Source organism: Panthera onca, chromosome A2 (genome assembly GCF_046562875.1).
Source record: "Panthera onca isolate mPanOnc1 chromosome A2, mPanOnc1 haplotype 2, whole genome shotgun sequence".
Classification (NCBI taxonomy): domain Eukaryota; kingdom Metazoa; phylum Chordata; class Mammalia; order Carnivora; family Felidae; genus Panthera; species Panthera onca.
Genome location: NC_138340.1, coordinates 146,451,137 through 146,469,878, shown reverse-complemented (window position 1 = coordinate 146,469,878; position 18,742 = coordinate 146,451,137). Strand labels below are relative to the sequence as shown.

General features: G+C 41.4%; 1 protein-coding gene across 1 annotated transcript; it reads left to right on the top strand.

The window, feature by feature from the left end:
• The first annotated feature begins 4,305 nt into the window (after positions 1-4,305).
• KLF14 (KLF transcription factor 14) lies at positions 4,306-7,600 on the top strand. The gene has a single exon (XM_060627496.3). The coding sequence runs from the start codon at positions 4,306-4,308 to the stop codon at positions 5,287-5,289; it is 984 nt and encodes a 327-aa protein (XP_060483479.1). The 3' UTR covers positions 5,290-7,600.
• Positions 7,601-18,742: the final 11,142 nt, after the last annotated feature.

Here is an 18,742-nt window from a genome sequence, read left to right as displayed (position 1 = left end):
CAAATATGGACAAAGGCAGTGCAAGAAAAGAAAATTATAAGCCCAAATCACTTATGAGCAGAGGTGCTAAAATAAAAAAGAATTCATAAGTTATGTGGCGTGTATAAAAAACCAATAGTACATTATAGCAAAACAAGGTATATCTCAAAGAATGCAAGGATAGGTCCATATTCTAAAAATCCATCCGTGACCCATTACGTTAACATAACAAAGACCTATGATCATCTCAATAGTTTTAGAAAAAGCATTTAATAAAATTCAGTATTCATTGCATGGTTTTAAAATATTCCTACTTTGAACTCAACTGAGACAGAAGGGAACTCCTTCACCTGATAAAGGGCTTCTACCAAAAACTTAAAACAAATACCATGAACAATAATGACACATTAGAGATATTATCAACGAGAGAGGAACAGGAAAACAATCTTGCTCTCACTCTTACTATTTGATGTTATATTGGAGGTTCTAGCCCATCCAATGAGATAAGGGGACAGGCATCGTGTGTTATTTACAGATAAAATGATTATCTATATAAAAATACAAGAGAAACTGCAAATAAACTATTTAACTAACAAGGAAATTCGGTATGTTTGCTAAAACAAGATTGTTCCCAAATTCAGTAATATTTCCAGACAATATCAATAACCAATTAAAAAATTTAAAAATGATCCCACTTATAATAGCAACAAAAGCTGTAAGGTACCTAGGAATAGATCTAACAAAGAAGAACATGAGTTTTTATAAATAAACTATGTTATTTATGAATAACTGTTATTGAAGGATATGAAGAAACCAGAGTGATATTAAGGTATTAGATGACTCAATTTTATAAAGATATCACATCTCCCCAAATTTAACCTATAAATTTAACTCGGGAAAATACCAAAAAGGTTTTTCAGTGGAAGTTGACAAACTGATGCTAAAGTTAATATGGAAAAATAAAAGTCCAAAAATAGCCAGTACAGTTTTAAAAATGAACAAAGGTGGGGGGAGGGGGAAAGCCCTTCTAGACATGAAGACTTGTTATAAAGCCATAAGAATTAAAACAGTGTGGTATTGGCTCAGAATTGGTTTGATCAGTGGAAAAGGACAAGGTAGGAACATATCCATGAATATATGAAAGTTTAATTTTCATCATGGTGGCATGAAACATTAATGGGGAATGGAAGACTGTCCAGTAAATCAAGTCAGGAGAACAGGTTTTCCACACTGGGAAGGAGGGAAAGGGAGAGTAAAATTAAGTTCCTATTTTACACCATTCAAAAAATAAGTCCCAAAGGGATCAGTTTTATAAGTGTGGAGAGCAAAACTTTAAAATATTAAGGAAAAAAAATGTTAATTTCATGGTATCAGGTATGCAGAGAATTCTTTCATAAGATACAAACAACACAAATAATAAAGAGATCAAGGAATATGACTGCATTTTACATTTTCTATAGTACCAAAGACATCAAAAGCAGTCAAAAGAGGAGCCACAGACTGAGATAATACAATGTTTATACGTATGAACTCCTATAAAACAAGAGGAAAAAAAAATGAAAACATATACAGCCCGTTGGAAAAATGGGTGAGGTCTGTAAAAAAAACAAATCACAGACTTGAAACCTTAATAGCAAATCAATATATGAAGAAGTGCTCAACGCCACTAGCAGTGAGGGAAAGGCAAATAAAACAACAAGAGACTGGGTTTTCAAAAACTCAAATTGTCAGAAATTAGAAAATTCTGAATGTAGAAAGTGACGTGAGGGAAACAACTCTTACACACTGCTGGTGGATGTGTAAATTGAAGAACGATTTGGCAGTCTCTAATAAAACTGAAATTGTGCGTGTAGCCTAGCAATTCCCCATCTAGGCAGATTCAGAGAGAAATTCTCACGTATGTGCAAGGGACACAACATGTACACGCATGTTTGTATTAGCATTGCCCCCAATATTGGCAGCAGCTTAAATATTCATCAATAGGGGAATGAATAAACAGGGCACATTTATATGCATGGATCTACAGTATAGCAATTAAAATGAATGAACTGATTTATATTTATCAACATGGAGATAAAGAATAAAAACATTCCATGAAGGAAAAAAAAAAAAAAGCAAGTCAGAATACGTACAGTCTAACACCACACATGTATATTTGAAAAAGCAAGTGAAACAGTATTCTGTATTCTTATAGGTTCATGTGTAGTAAAAGGATAAAACCTAGATTGGAAAGTTACATACTAAATTCATGATCGTGTTTGCTTTTGGAGAAAAAGGTGAAGAATGCTTTTGGGGAGGAGTACAAAGGGACTTCAATTTAGTCAGAAATCTTGACTAGTTCAATTAAAAAAAAAAAAAAAAAGACCAGCAGATACGGCAAAATGTTAACATTCACTAATTACATGACAGGTACATGGATGCTTGTGATATACTCTCTGCATTGTTAAAGATCTGTACGTTTTTTCCAAATAATAAAATTAAAAGAAAAGCAGCTAGTAAAGAATGCTCTGACACAAATTTAACCTGTGTAGATGAACTGAGTTAATTGTCTGAAATTTTGAGGCCGGGAACTTTATAACAGTTATCTGTTTTAGAATGGCATCTCCATAAAACTAACATAGCTCATAATATTAATGAAACTACTGAGCTGAATAAAGCAGATTCTATAGGTAACAACATGGATAGTTGTCAAAATCATATTGAGGAGAAAAAGTAAGTGGCAAAATGACATGTATATTACTGTACCATTTATAAAGAAAATTTAAAATACATAAGCATCAATATATATTTACATATAAATACATATAAGTAATTAGGCAATAAAGGTATAATAAGAACTGCTGAAAGAATATACTCTTTATGATGCTGATAACCTAGGGATGTAAGGAGGGAGAAAGTTGAATTGGAGAGGGAGATAAAGTGACATTCAACTCTATCTGCAATCTTTAATATAAATTAAAAAACCCTGAAGCAAATAGGTTACATTTGATTATTCTAGGAAGTAATTACACGAATATATGTTATTCTTGATATATATGTATTTTTAATTTCCAAAAGAAAAAGTACTGAAGAATTACAAATAAAATGCATATAATTCAACACTATATATAGTAAAGCTTGTGTGCATCAAAAACCGTGCTGGGACTATTTTTGGAAATCATCCTGCTTGCCTTTCTATGCGTTTTTAATTTTTTAAAAATCAAAGGAGGAAAAAAAAAAATGAAAGCAATAAAGAAATGCAAAAAAAGAAAAAAATTAAACATATACCTTATTATATAAAAAGAACCCCCCCCCCACAGTCACAATGAGCAATTCTATATCATTTGTTGCATTTTCTTATTTTTAATTTTTGTCAAAAGAAAAATAAAAGATGTTGCCTAATTGGAAACGTGACTTTCTATTATTAAAATTGTGGGAGTCCATTTTAATGTGTTTATCTCGCTGCTAGTCTATAATTTATATTTCAGCGTGGAAATTTGTTTGTATGCCTGTGACAGGTTAATGCAGTTTAAACATGCATTTTTCTTTCGTTGGTTGAATAGTTAAATCGTTACTCAAAGGATTTTAAGTTTCAATTTCAACCATGAGAGGATTCTTTGCTGTTTCAAGGTTAGAAATGTTTCTGGTTCGAAATGCTATTAATTAATGGCTACGTAGTGGATCTATTTAGGCAATTTGTACCGACCCCGGATTACAGTGGAACTGTTAAATGAGAAAACTTTTTTTTTTTTTGATGCCGACTTGGGGATATTTTAAATTTGGTCTGAGAGCGGCGGACCGAAATGAAATGTAACTGCAGCCCGCTTAACTAACAATCGTAATTATGAATCGAAAGACAGATCAGGTATTAGCATTTTTTTTTCCTTAAAAAAAAAGTTTCGCGGACTCCGCCGGACACCCAGCTGGCGGAGGACCAGCGGGCGGGGGGCGGGGGGGGGCCGCGAAGCCGGCAGGCTGCCCAGAAGTTACGATCGGGGAGTTTTCTCTTTATTAAAATTACCTGGCTCACCAGCAGAGGCAAGAAAGCGAAGACAAGATAATTTCTTAGGCTGTTAAAAATGACTTAGCCCGGTGGGCCCCGCGTTCCGAGGGGGTGTCCTGCGGGCCGGGGCGGGTCCCGCCGCCCCCGCGGGCTCCGGTGCGTCAGGGGCGCGTCAGGCGGGGCGGGCTCCGCGCGGGCGGCGGCGGCGGCGCCGGGCGGCGGGCGGCGCGCACCGGGCCTCCTGCTTCTCGCTCCGAGGCTGCGGGACGGACGCTCCCGAGAACTCTCTCGCCCGCGGCCGGCCGCGCTCGGACGGCGCTTGCCGGCGGCCCGGCGGTGCCAGCATGTCGGCCGCCGTGGCGTGCCTGGACTACTTCGCCGCTGAGTGCTTGGTGTCCATGTCCGCGGGCGCCGTGGTTCACCGCCGCCCGCCGGACCCCGAGGGCGCGGGCGGAGCCGCAGGCTCGGAGGTGGGTGCGGCGCCGCCGGAGTCCGCTCTGCCGGGTCCGGGGCCACCGGGACCCGCGTCGGTCCCCCCGCTCCCCCAGGTCCCCGCCCCCAGCCCCGGCGCGGGCGGCGCCGCGCCCCACCTGCTGGCTGCAAGCGTCTTGGCTGACTTGCGCGGCGGCTCTGGGGAGGGCTTCGGGGAGAACTCGGGGGAAGCTCTGCGCGCCTCGTCCGGCTCCTGCGACCCGACCCGGTGCTCCGGCCCGACCCTGGGCTCAGAGCCGACCCCGGCCTCCAGCGCGGCCGAGGTCTCCGGACCCGCGCACTCCTCCGGCGCGCTCGCGGTCCCAGGCGCTCCTGCCGTCTCCGGAGCGCCTGCCGCCCCCGGGGCGGTCCCCGGCGTGGCCCCTGGGGCGGGCCCCGCCCCCGCCACAGGTCCAGTCCCTCGTCGGAGGCCGGTTACACCTGCAGCGAAGCGCCATCGCTGCCCCTTTCCGGGCTGCAACAAAGCCTATTACAAGTCGTCGCATCTGAAGTCCCACCAGCGCACCCACACGGGTGAGCGCCCTTTCTCCTGCGACTGGCTCGACTGCGACAAGAAGTTCACGCGCTCCGACGAGCTGGCCCGCCACTACAGGACGCACACGGGCGAGAAGCGCTTCTCCTGCCCCCTCTGTCCCAAGCAGTTCTCCCGGAGTGACCATCTGACCAAGCATGCTCGCCGCCACCCAGCCTATCATCCTGACATGATCGAGTACCGCGGGCGTCGTCGCACTCCCCGAGTCGACCCCCAACCCACCAGCCTGGTGGACAGCTCCGCCTCCATCCCCGGCCAGGAGCCCAGCCTCACCACCTGCCTGTCTGACAGTCATTGCTGTTAGTCATCCCACAAGGACGATCGCCCAGACCGTTGTCCCTGCCTTTTCCTTGCCCAACCCTCTCTCCCAGAGTCATTAGACCAAGGCACAGACTGGTTCCTCTGCTCGGAGGATGGGTCCAGGGAGGCACGTTGGACCCTGGGGAGGGACTGGGGGCCCGAAAATAGCAGGAATTCTTACAACACGTATATCAACCTAAAGGGGAGAGGGTTGCCTCAAGACAGCCCCCAGGAACTGGTGAAAAAGGGATGAACCCCCGTACTCTCCAGAGTCCTGAAGATTCTCCCCTGGAACCAGAGATGTGAAGCTGGAATTCTCAGGTGCCTGAGGAGCTCCCAGTCTCAGAGGACTCTAGTGTCTTATCCACCCGCCAGGGCGGACCTTGGAGAGGGTTTCAGGGGTGGCAGTCTTGGAAATGTCCAGGACTGGAATGGTGAGAGGCCTTTGGAAACAGAAATGATTTCTATTTCTGTAAATAGCAATGTTTACTAATTTATTTTTAGTATCTTTTAAACAGGGATCCCAGGTTGATGGGAGGTTGATGTCCTCCACTCCCCAATTGCCCCAGCTACCTCTGGTAGGAGAGGCCATGTAAGAGTCCATGTGAATGTATGGCTGGGAGATGCTTCTTGGTGTCTGGGGAGTGTTGCGAGTCTGTTTGCAGGTCCTGTTGCATGGTGTGGAACCCTGCACTTGCGCCGTAGCCTTTCTTCTCATTTGGATTCCTACTTGGGGAGGGCAACTTCCTGGCTCACTCTCACAGTGAGATTGGTTGAAAATTTTGGAAACAACCATGAAAGTACCAGAAATAAGAGAGTGGTCCAGGCTAGTTCCCCTTTTAGCCAGAGGGCACACCCAAGTGACTTTGGGTGAGATAGGTCCAAAACAAGACCTTTCAGGATCATTGTTAATATTCAGGGAAATAGGGGCGTGTGGTTCCAGCTGCCCAGTCCAAGTAATCTCAGGTGTGGTAGATTCTGTTCATTTCTTAGTGGCTAACAAGGGGTTTATTTCCCTTGGGATGTGTGCATTTTTGTTTTTGCAGTAAATGAGTTGATGGTTTGGGGAGGGGAAGATGAGAGTGGCTTTCTCCAAAGATTTGGCTGCCCTGGACTTGGACTTGGGGAAGGAACAGTAAGGTGAAAATTATTATCAAATAGGAGGACCCTTCTCCCTTGACCTTGAAGTCCCTCCAAGTTATACCCTCAGGACCCTTCTGCCCCAATGCAGGAATCAAGCATCAGCAGTATTTATTTTTTCTATATGTGTCTCTGCTGCTATGAACAAAGTTGTCGGTCACTCTGCTTATGTACATGTGAATGTGTGTACATGTGACCTTTTTACTAGAGATGGGGCTGAAAGGAATTTCCTGCTCTGGTAAGGCCCAGGCGCCCCCTTCCTGAATATCTTGTGGAGGGTGCCATAATCTCAAAGGACCATAACAGGCATCTAGTTAAACAAACCGCTTTCCCCTGTTTTGCAGATGAAGACACTGAAGCCTAGATAAGTTCAAAGTCTCATGCTGAGTTGCCGGCAAAAGCCATGAATAGAATTTAGGTATCTGGCCTTCTAAGTGGCTCTTTCCCTCAGGCTTGGTTACCCCACCTCATCTCTCTCTGGGCCCTTAATCAAAGGACACCACTCTCCCTTCCTGCTACCAGTATTCCCTCCCTTCCCATTCCCTGTCACTTCTAGGTTGCTTCAAATGTCCAGTCCCTGCTGAACACTATGCCTGTTGTGCTTAGCTTAAAAGCCCCTTTCTTAGCCGGTTGAGTCCATTCCCTCCTTCACACCATGTGGATTTAGAGTGGGAATGTCTCTTTGGCATTTGGGGAGAGATTTTTATCTTTTGACCTGGTAGATTAATTTTCACTGCCAATTCTATTCTTCCTCTGGTCCTGGGCATTCTGTTTTCCTTGAGAGAGTGAGTGATGCAAAGTTGACATTGGGTCTCTACTAAGTGAGGGAAATGTCCATAAGAAGGACCCAAACTGTATGCCCTGTGACTTTGAAGAAGTCAGTGTTTCCTGGTGCAGACTGAACAGGGAGGGTGGGGCCCTCTTTGAACTACATATGGGAAGAGGAGGCCCCCAATTGTGGAGGTGGGTTTTGGTTGGGGGAAGAGTCCTCCTTTTGCTCTGTTTGTCTCCTCAGCTGAGACTGGATAGGAAGGGCACTCCAGGCCCCCTTGAAGACTGTCATTTCCCCTTTGTCTCCTTCAGTAGAAGATCTGCCATTGGGTAGGTGAACAATGAAGCTAATGGGAGAAAGACTCCCACTGACTGTTCTGGAATTGGGCTCAAGAAAGCTTGGCTTTTCCAACCACCCTTTGATAAATAACTTTTGATTCTCAAGCTCCCAAGCAGTGTCCTTATTTGGGTTCTTCGACCTTGGGGACTTTGGGGATGGCTTCTGACAATCTAAGTGTGGCATGTCTTCCAATGACTTCTCCTAGGACTTGGGATGGTGGGGAGGGAGACACTCAAAACACTTAGAGTAGCTCGATAATGGAGGCAAGATTTATAGGCTAGTTCTTCTTAGTCTTGGTTATTACTACCCTTTTCACTCCAGCAACCAAACAGCTCTTGAAGAGCAGTCATTGATGAAATGTCTTGGAAGGGGCTTCCTAGTTTTATTGGTATTTCTTTTGCTTCTTTTTGTTAAACAGATGGAGCTCAATTACTGAATGAGTCTGGGGATTGGTTGGGGTCAGCCTGAACCTCTGGGCCCTTCCCCACCTCTGCCATCCTGAGTTCTGATGTAGGAATGACCTAGTAACAGAATCTACTGATAGGACTTTTTCTGAATTTTGGGTTGGAAGCTGGAATATGACACGCATTCACACACACACATCTGGGTGTGAGGGAAATGGATCCCCAAGCCCCACTGGGAAGGTGTGAAGAGTACAGGCCTTGCCCCCAACCGTGGGGACAAGAATCTGTCACTTGTTCCTATTTTCCTGTTCTTCTCCAAGTAGGGAACCATACTGGGATACCACTCTTGGCCCGTGTTTCTACCTCTTACTCACTTCTCCCCAAAGGAAGTTTGTGTTCTCTGATGGAGACATGGGGAAGAGGGTCATTTTACACACACGCGCCCACACACACATACACACACACGCTCTAAGTTCTTTGTTTTGTACCTCTTTGCCTGCAATGTGTATGCAGTCCATTCAGATCCAGCTTTCACCTAATAAGTACACCTGCTGAGGCCCAGACCTGCCTTCCAGAGGCAGGTCTGAAGAGCACCTCTCTCTGTCTCCACTTTTGGAGCAGCCATGGCCCTTGCAGCTCTCTAGGTAAGTGTTTCCTTTGTATATTCTCCTTTGGGAGGGTAATCCCAACATCAGGAATTGGGAGGGGTAGGGGAGAGATACTGTGTTAGAAAGCCCAATTCTGGCCATAGGTACAGCTTCATCAACAAAATACTGATATGTTCATCCTCATTAGTCTGATTCCTATAGCTATTACTCAGTTGTTTGAGAACTTAGCTAGGAAAGGGATATGATTGATTTTCTCCCTTAAGCCCCAACACATGCAAATATACATTGAGAAGTATCTTGAGAAATAGCACTCTAACTGGAATTAGGGAACCAAAATAAGATGTGCAGAGATGGGACATCTTGTGTGCCAGGGCATAGGGCCTTAGCACTTTAGTGATCTTGGAGTCTTCAGTTATTTGGCCTTTTTGAGTCCTAGCAGCATATAGTAACTAGCTTCCATATACAAGCTACCTTTTTATTTTTTTTATTTATTTTTATTTTTATTTTTTTTAATTTTTTTTTCAACGTTTTTAATTTATTTTTGGGACAGAGAGAGACAGAGCATGAACGGGGGAGGGTCAGAGAGAAAGGGAGACACAGAATCGGAAACAGGCTCCAGGCTCCGAGCCATCAGCCCAGAGCCTGACGCGGGGCTCGAACTCACGGACCGCGAGATCGTGACCTGGCTGAAGTCAGACGCTTAACCGACTGCGCCACCCAGGCGCCCCAAGCTACCTTTTTAGAGGGACTGGACATATGACTCTGTAAAAGTGGGCTGCACAGGCCACTATGGCTGATCTTGATTCACATAGATATAGTTGAGACAGGCTTTCTGCAGAAGGAAAAAGCACTATTGAGTGGAACAATTTGTGCCTTTATTGTCAGCCATAATTGTAGATAAGGACTTTAAGGTAGAATGGCATAAGTTCCATGTGAACTTCAAAACATAAGTTTAGGAGATTCTAGTCCTTAAACTGTGCTGGGGATTAGCAGGTGGCATTAGATCAATTGCACCCAATTTGGTTCCCTTTTATCTTGATTTGAATTGCATCCAGAGAGAGGTCTATGGGAGGGGTCGAGGTCTTTCTTTCATGAGGGGTAGCCATAGTCACCTTCTATTTATGTCCCAAGCTGGTGCCAGATATGTTGACTATATAAGCCCTGACAGTGAAATTTCAGGGACTCAGTCTGTGTTCAATCACAGAGTAATGGTGGTTTTTAATCATGAAAATAAAAAGAGGATGCAAATGTTTGTGATATATGGGTTTGGGGTAGAGAGAAGCAATGCCATTATAACCCCAAAGAATAGGAAGCGTATTTTGAAAGGGTATGCCTGGATTCTTCTTTCCCTAGGAGTCAAGTTTTCTGAGGAAATAAAGTAGGAATCATATTTGTTTCAAATATATATTTAGATCTTGAAGTCAAAATGGAAGCAGTGGGAGGGTGAAAAATGAATAAAGACAGGTCAGTTGAACTGGAAGAAGGGAAGGATTTCTTTAGGAGAAAGGTTGTGTTCTTAGAGGATAGAATTGACAATACAAATGGAAAATAAAAAATATCAGAAGCCCACCAATATTAAAGATGAGACTATGAAAGAGAGTGGTAGTTTAGTCATTACAAGGTTAGAGGATGTGATTGGAACCCAATGAAATATAATAGAAGAATGCAAGCTCTCAGAGAGAAAACAAAAATGCCTACCTCTGCAAGGGATCTCAGATCCAAGAGAATATTGAGAGGTACCTACCTGAATCTGTAGGTAAACCATTAGAAAATCACCCTTTTAACACTGAGATAGGTTGGATACAGAATATGTAGACAATATTTTCAACATTTTTGTTTAGTCTCAGGTGTCTCACCACTGAATGGAATAGGAATACAAATATGGCTTGGAGAATGTACAGAGTTAGGTCTCAAGGGAAAGCGTAGGATGGATGAAACACATCTAATATATCAAAGTAGTTAAGTTAATAGAAATCAGGAAGACATAAGCATGATCATCTCATTTGGTTCCAAAGTGAGTATTTGTTAAAACTTATCAATTTGAGTTTTAATTTGTGATTTAATTCGAAGAAACCTTGGCAAACTAGTAACAAAGAAGATAGTTTCTTAAATTGATAAAGAGTATACATCAAAAGCCTCCAGTAAACATCAAACTTAACGTTGAAAGATTGCAGGAATTCTTATGGACTCTATAGTAAAATAGACAGTCTTAAAAAACTCCAGGCAGCTAATCACATGAAAATACAACAAAAATATAACCAAAAACTCATGCATTGGAAAATGTGAATGCAGACTTCTACATGACTAAGATAACAGGAGCAATTACAAAATTTATATCTGAATGAAAACCAAAAGCACTACCTAGCAAAGCTTTTGTGATGCAAGAAAACAACTGGGGGAAGAAATGCAATTTATAGCCTTAAGTTGTTTATTTAAAAAAAATTTTAATATTTATTTATTTTTGAGAGAGAGAGCGCTAGCAGGGGAGGGGCAAAGAGAGAGGAAGACACAAAGTCCAAAGCAGACTCCAGGCTCTGAAATGTTATAATTTTAAAATTCTGCTCATGTGTTACTATGATTTTACATCTTTTTTTTTATTCCTGATAACTTTTTTTGTGGCTTCTCTCTTTTTTCTCAGTCATATTTTTAAAATCTATTTTTATTAGTTTTTTTTTTTTTAAGTACTCTACTCAATTTTTTGAGACCCATCATGGGACTCAAACTCATGAGCCATGAGATCATGACCTGAGCCGAAGTCAGATGCTCAACTGACTGAGCCACCCAGGCACCCCTTAAATTGTTTATTAAAAACAAAAACAAAAGGATTGAAAGTGAATGAACTGAGCTTTCATCTCCAAGAAAAAGGAAAACAAACCCAAACAAAGTAGAAAAAGACATTACCACAGACCATGGATTCTCAATGGGAAAGATCACTGCCCCCAGGGTAGCAAAAATTGGTTCTTGAGAGGTCAAAATACACTTACTATTACAATTCAGTGTGGCCTTTCAAAAGGTCATACAACATAGATATACGTTATATGGGTGGGTTAGGATTTGGGGAGGAGGTGATGATTACAGAAAAAAATGTTTTGAAAGCCTCCTAGAAGGGTCATAATGAAAAAAGGTTGAAAGACACTGCCATACATAAAAGCAGCACTTAATGAAACAGAAGAAAAAATTGAGTAGAGTACTTAAAAAAAACTAATAAAACCGGATTTAAGAAATATGATGGAGAAAAAAAGAGAGAAGCCACAAAAAAAGTTACCAGGAAGAAAAAAAAGATGTAAAATCATAGTAACATGAGCAGAATTTTAAAATTATAACAGAATAATACAAACAACTTTGTATCAATAGAGTTGAAAATTATGGGTAATGTTATAGGAAAACAGAAAATTTTAAGATAGTCTAAGAAAATGTAGAAAATCTGAAATTAAAATGACAATTAGAGCTGTGTTCCCTAAAACGGCATTAGGTCTAGGTGGTTATATAGGCAAATTCTTTAAATTTTTAAGAAACAAATAATTTCCATTTTTTAAAATTGTTACAAATCATAGAAAGAGATAGAAATTATCTAATTTACTTTATGTTATATAATTAAGCTAACTGTAGTACCAAAACAAGACAAATAAAAGACAAAAAACAACAACAAAAAACTTTTATCTATAAAGATGGGTGCAAAAATCCTGAGTAAAATATTAGAAATTCTAACTCAGGAGTGAATGAAAAAATAATGCATTACGATCATTGAAATGTATTGAAAACTGCGATATTAATTCAATAATAGAGATTTGTCAGTGTAATTCGCTTCACTAATTGAAAAAAGGAGAAAAATCGATGCCTTTCTTATATGCCAGCAATCATCGATCAGAAAATGTAATAGACGAAGTGATATCATATACAGTAGCAATTAATAACAAAGAGCCTTTATAGGCAAGACTATAAAACTTTTACTGAATGACATAAAAGAAAATATAGCTAAGTGGAGATAAATAATGTATCTGTGGTGGTAAAACTCAATACTATGAAGATGTCAGTCTTTTCCTCAAATGTATATACTTAATGCAACTCCAATCAACACACCCCCCCCCAAAAAAAAAAGATTTTAAATGAAACTTTTTCAAGGAGATATTACAGTAGATTGTGGGGGGAAAGGAAGAATAATTGCTTTACGGATATCAAAATATTACAAAGCTGTGGTCATTAAACAGTGTGGTATAGTGCAGGAATAAGACAAATGGAATTGCATGAAGAACTCAGAAATCGATCTGTGAATATAGAAGAATTTGGTATATAAGAGAGATGCCATTTCACATTAGTGGAGAAAAGACAGGTTAGTCTCAAGACATTAGTCTCAAATGCTATTGAGATAGTTGGCTCTTCGTGACAAAACAAAATAACAAAACACAACATTATTGTCTGTCTCAGATCTTTCAGAAAAATAAATTTCAGATGGTAAAGACCTAAACATTTTTAAGCAATAAAAAGTTATTAGCAAGAAAAAAAAAACCTGGAAAGTATCATATTGGTTGAGGAAGCCTTTCTTATTAGGACGCAAAATTTTTTTAAATAAAAAAAAAAAAGACTTAACTGCTTCAGAATTCTAAGACATTTTATATCTGAAAGTCTACGCAAAGTTAAATATCAAGCTACACTCTGAAAAAAAAATTAACAGGCACAGGATTAATATCCAGAATATATAAAGGACCAAAAACATGAGCGATAAGGACCCAAAAAAGTAGTCAAAGGATAGTAAGCAATTTAACGAAAGAACCAGGACTGAGAGATAGTCTTTAGCCTTATGTATATAATGCCTTTGCTCTTTAAAAATTTTTTGTTTATATATATTTATTTTCAGAGAGAAAACACAAGCAGGGAGGGGCAGAGACAGAGGGAGAGAAAAAGAATCCCAAGCAGGCTCCACACTGTCAGCACAGAACTCGACACAGGGCTCCATCTCACGAACCCACGAGATCATGACCTGAGCTGAGATTGAAGAGTCAGATGCTTAACTGACTGAGCCACCCAGGTGCCCCACTTTTGCTTTTTAAAAAGGAGAATATCTTCACATATTACTTGCATAAGTTAAAACATTAAAATATATATATTTTCTAGGAGGGGAAAATACTATTGGTTAGAAAAGAAAAGCAGATGGTAGGGTAGGAAATGATACACCAGACAAATGTTAATAAAAGTAAGCAGGTGTGACAAAATATCGGAGTGAAAACAAAAATCAAAGTACAAAACATTAGCGGGGCAAAGATAGATTATTTTATATGGAGAGAAAGTATAGTACACTAAGAATCTGATGCAATCAAGAACCATTTGGCCCATATATTAGGGGGGTCAGCTCAGGAGCTCTAGTGCCCATCCCAGTACTTGGACAGGGTTTCCCTGGCCGCCTCCCCCATCCCTCAGTAGGAATTCGGACACTCATTCCCATTTTCTAAGTTCATTGCCAGGAGTGGGGGAAATGCCAACAAGGGTTAAATCACACAGGAACCAAGCCCCCAAATTCCCTCAAGAAAATCCCCCTCCAACGCCAAAGCACTTCTTTCCTTTCTCCTCCTTCAGAATACTCTTTGTCCCTCTATTTTCCACGACAGCTCGTGATGATCCAGAGCTTGACCTAGAATTCTAGTTCCCCTTTCAAAATATTCTAGTTTAGTAAAGGGGAAGAAAATAAAAACAATATAAAAGTGTGCAAACACTTACAGATGGTAGCTAACTGTATCTATAGCTAACTGCACCTTATTAACAAGCTCCCACTTCTGTTAATGATAGAGGAAAAATTGAAATGTGTCACACTCTCTCAGGGCTGCCTCCTTCCAAGGGCTTTATCCCTCCTTCCTACCCTGGTTTCTGAATGCTGGGAGCTTATGTGTTTCTCAGAGGGCAGAAAGGGAGGCAGTCTCAGAGCTGTATGCTGTGCTGTTCTCTGGTCCTCACTCATTTTCCATGATGTGTGGCTGTTCTGGGGATCCCTAGGCATATAGTGCTTGTGCCCAATGGGTTGCAACAGGTCCCGTCTGGTTCTTTTGGCTGCCTTTCTTATACTCACTGCTGGAGCCTGTGTTCCTGCTATAGCCTCTCATTGTGAGGTCTCTGTAGAATGAGACTTTCTCATCCCAAATACAGACCTCATCTGGACCTTGGGTTCTCTCAGCATTTCTGGACCCTCTTACCAAGGCATGAAAAACATTCTGGTTCCCCTCTATACCATACCAAGGCCACAGGGAACTGGAATGCAGACACAAGTCCATCTGCCTAGACACCTCTCAGCCATTTTGGAATTACTTCTTGAATGGCACTTTGTTGCCCCAACACCATGCTGAACATAGAATGGAAGTGAAGGACCAGCCCAGAAATTTCAGATTCTACTCAACTTATCTGGGTTTCCTGATGTTGTGTCCATCTTCCCCATTCCGGGCGAAGGCCTAAGGAATAAAGGGGCTGATGGATTCTTTCTAAGGGATCTAAGCACCAAGTAAGCCTAGTCTCAACTCCTCTGATCTTCCCTCTATCCTTGGCTCTCCCAACCGAAAGAACGCATCACTTCTACCCTCAGTAGATGGCAACTTCCCACCATCATACTCCAACTTTACCTATTGATTATAGCGAAGCTTTTTGTCCAGGCCACATGCTTTCCTCTTAGTAGTTGAGAATGTCTAAAATTCAGAACTTCCTTTACTTTCCCAACAAAGTTTTTAAGACTATTATTTAGCTATAGGCTTCAAGAGCTGAACTAGAATCATTATTTACCTTTGCATTCCTGCTATACCAATCACGATGTACTCTGAGGCAAATGGATGCCTCTGGGTAAAAAGAGAAAGGTTACATGGAAGAAAATAAGCGGGGAAAATTACATTAATATTTTTCAAAACGTCTCCCTCACACCAATTTTTAGTCTGGCTAATGATTAAGTTATTACTTCTGAAGGTGGAGCTAAGAACAGGGTTCCCCACCACCACCACCTAATTGGGTCCTAACAGGAGAACATATTTACCGAGTATAAATAAAACAAAGGTAAATTTAGTCAGTCTTCTGCAGATCCATAGAATCAGTAAAAACTCAAGGGAAAGGAAGGATTACAGTTATTATTGCTCTGAGCAGAGTATGTATGGCACAAGCAAATGGCAGAGAGGGTATCAGCAGTATCCTGTCACCCTGCTGGTCCCCAAGGAGTTCTAGGTCCACTCATCAGTCAAGAGAGGGAAGGCAACTTGGTCAGTGGGTTCCAGCAGGGGTCAGCAATGGATTGGACTGGAGTGCATCTAGCAGCCCCAAACGGTGCTAGAAGCTTTCCTTCTGGGGCTATGTGTACTCATGGCTTTTCCCTAAAAGAATCAGGCTTTCATGGGCCAAGACTACATTTCAACAAATATTTATTGAGCATTTACAATGTGTCAGGCACTGTTATAGGCACTTAGGATATATATGTGGAAAAAAAAAGATCTGTGCCATATGATTTTATATTCTAGCAGAAGGGATATAGAAAATAAACAAGTAAGTTATATAGTATGTTAGGTAAAAATGCCATAAAGATATGGAATTAATAAAAAGTAGAACAGCCTAAGTAGGATCAGGAGTGTTGGGTAGGAGTAGGGATTAGACTGAGGTAATAAATAGGGTGATCTGGGTAGGCTTCATTGTGCAAATAAGATATGAGCAAAGACTTGAAGAAGGTGAGAAAATTAGCCAAGAGATATCTCAGGGAGGAAAGTATCCAGGCAGAGGTTACAGTGAAAGAAATAACTGTAGGGGATGAAATAAGAAAAAACAAAAACAAAAAAACCCAACAACAGAAGGGAGACCAACATTGTAGGAGCAGATTATGATCAGAAGAAAGAGAGGATGCCAATCAAATGGACCTTATATGCGCTTGTAATGACTCTGGCTTTTTCTCTGGGAGAAATGGAGAGCCACTGAGGATTTTGAGCAGAAGTATATGATCTACCTTGGGTTGAAAGGGATCATTCTGACTGCTATGTTAGAGGGATTTTAAACAAGGAGATATGTTGGGAGACAATGAATTAATCTAGGTAAGAGATGATAGTGGCTTAGAGAAAGTGGTCAGATTCTGACATTAAAAAATATTTTTAATTTATTTTAAGTAATCTCTGCGCTCAACTCTGGGCTCGAACTCACAACCCTGAGATCAGGAGTCACATGCTCTTTCAACTGAGCCAACCAGGTGCCCCAGATTCTGACATTTTTAAAAAGAAAAGCCAATAGACTTTCCTAAAGGATTTGCCATGGGGAGTGAGAGAATGAGAAAGATCAGAGTGACACAGAGTTCTTTGACCTGAGCAGTTGGGTGGATGGAGTTGCCATCAATTGAGATGAGGAAGGCTAGAAATGCAGGCAGGTTTGTAGGGAAAGAACAAGTGCTCAGTTTTGGACATGTTGACTTTGAGTATGTTAAACATCCCAGTGGAAATTTTGAATAAGCAAAGAAATAAGTCTGGAGTTTGAGAGGAAGGTCTGGGCTAGAGATAAAAACTTGGGATTAACAGCATATTTAAAGCTCTCAATCTGCATCAGATCAACAAGAGAGTGAGTATAGAGGGAGAAGAGAAGAAGGGCTAAAACTAATCCCTGGAGCACTCCAACATTAACAACTGAGGGAGCTGAGGAGGAAGCAAAAAAGGAGCCTGAGAAGGTGTGACCAGAGAAGTAGGAAGAAAGCCAAGAGCATGATGTCCTAGAAGCCTAGTAAAGAAAGTGTCCAGAAAGGGCGTGGTCCACTTTTTCAGATGTCCAGGCTATTTTCAAGCAGGATGAGAGCTGGGGAGCTGGCCATGTTGATAAGAGCCGTTGAGGTAGAGTGGTAGGAGTAAATGCCAGACGGCAATAGGTTTAGGAAAAGCAGGAGGAAAGAACCTGGAGACCATGATTATAAGGCACTATTTTGAGACATTTTCCTGCAAATGAGAGCAAAGAAATGGAGTGAAAATGATTAGGAAAAATGGGGTCAAGAGAAGTGATTGTTTTTTTTTTAAATGAGGAACAACAGCCTGTTTATATGCTAAATGAAAATGATCCAAGAGGGAGTTAAAGGTTGCTACTGTAAGACAGAGATGAAGAGCATTGCAGAGTGATATTCTTGAGGAGGCAAGGGCAATGGGATCTAGTGCACAAGTAGAGGGATTAATTTTAGCTAGGAGCATGGATATTTCATCTTTGAAGCAGTTGGAGATTCAGATCTCCTCCCTATTAAATCCTGCTCCCCATTATAATGGTTCCTTAGTTACTCAATTATCACTACAAAGTCTATAATGGGGCATTTGCTTCCCTGATGAATTTCCAGGTTGGACAGTAAAAGGAAAAGTTCCATCATGAGCTTTGAGGTATTAATTCTGAGTTTGAAATCATATATACCTTTTTCCTTAGATTGTTAATATTTCATCATTTCTCTTCCCAGTGCCATTTTTAAGGATGAGTGGGACATTTTGATCTTCTTTGTAACTAGAATGACTGAGACAGAGTCTTTTAATCCATTTTGGTGACATGTTGGCCATTAGCTATAGTAATGTGCTTGTAACAGGCAATCTTGCCTTGTTGCCCAGGAGGCCCCGAACAGGTATTCAATCCTAGTTAGAAGACCACTGTGATTGTGTTGAGAGACTGATTCATCCTGATATAGTTCCTGTGGTATAGAGGTAGTTTTTGTTCTGGAGTCCTAGAAAATAGACATACCTTCCCATCTTCCCAAGTATTTGCAAAACACTCTCCTCAGGCAGCCATCAGCTTAATGGGTTTGGGGTCATAGACAACGTCAACAGTGATATTCCCCTGGATTATTTATGAAATTTCCCCTTGCCCCTCACTGTGTGTGTTTTCAGGCTAGTATTAAAGGGTCTCAGCATTCATTCTTTATACTTTGATGGAGACATAAGGCACTTTATTGACTAGGGAGTGGTGGGTCAACCATTCTGTTATTGTCCAGAATACCAAGCTCGGTTTAACGAAAACTGAAAGTTGCTTTTTTCCAGGGTTGTAATTAGGTACTGTCAGTGGCAACGTGCACATCTAGAGGTTCAGAGACCACTTTTCTTTTTAAGACTCCGTGTTCTTCCAGAGTTATAGGAAGCAACACCTAACAAGGAGGCCTCAAGGGACAAAAGCCAGTCAGGGAGCCCCAAGATAGAAGATTGATGGGTGACTAAGTAGATAAGCTGTAGTAAGACACTGGTA

Excerpts from the sequence above, each read along its gene's own strand:
- KLF14 (XM_060627496.3), top strand. The coding sequence starts at position 4,306 with ATGTCGGCCGCCGTGGCGTGCCTGGACTACTTCGCCGCTGAGTGCTTG.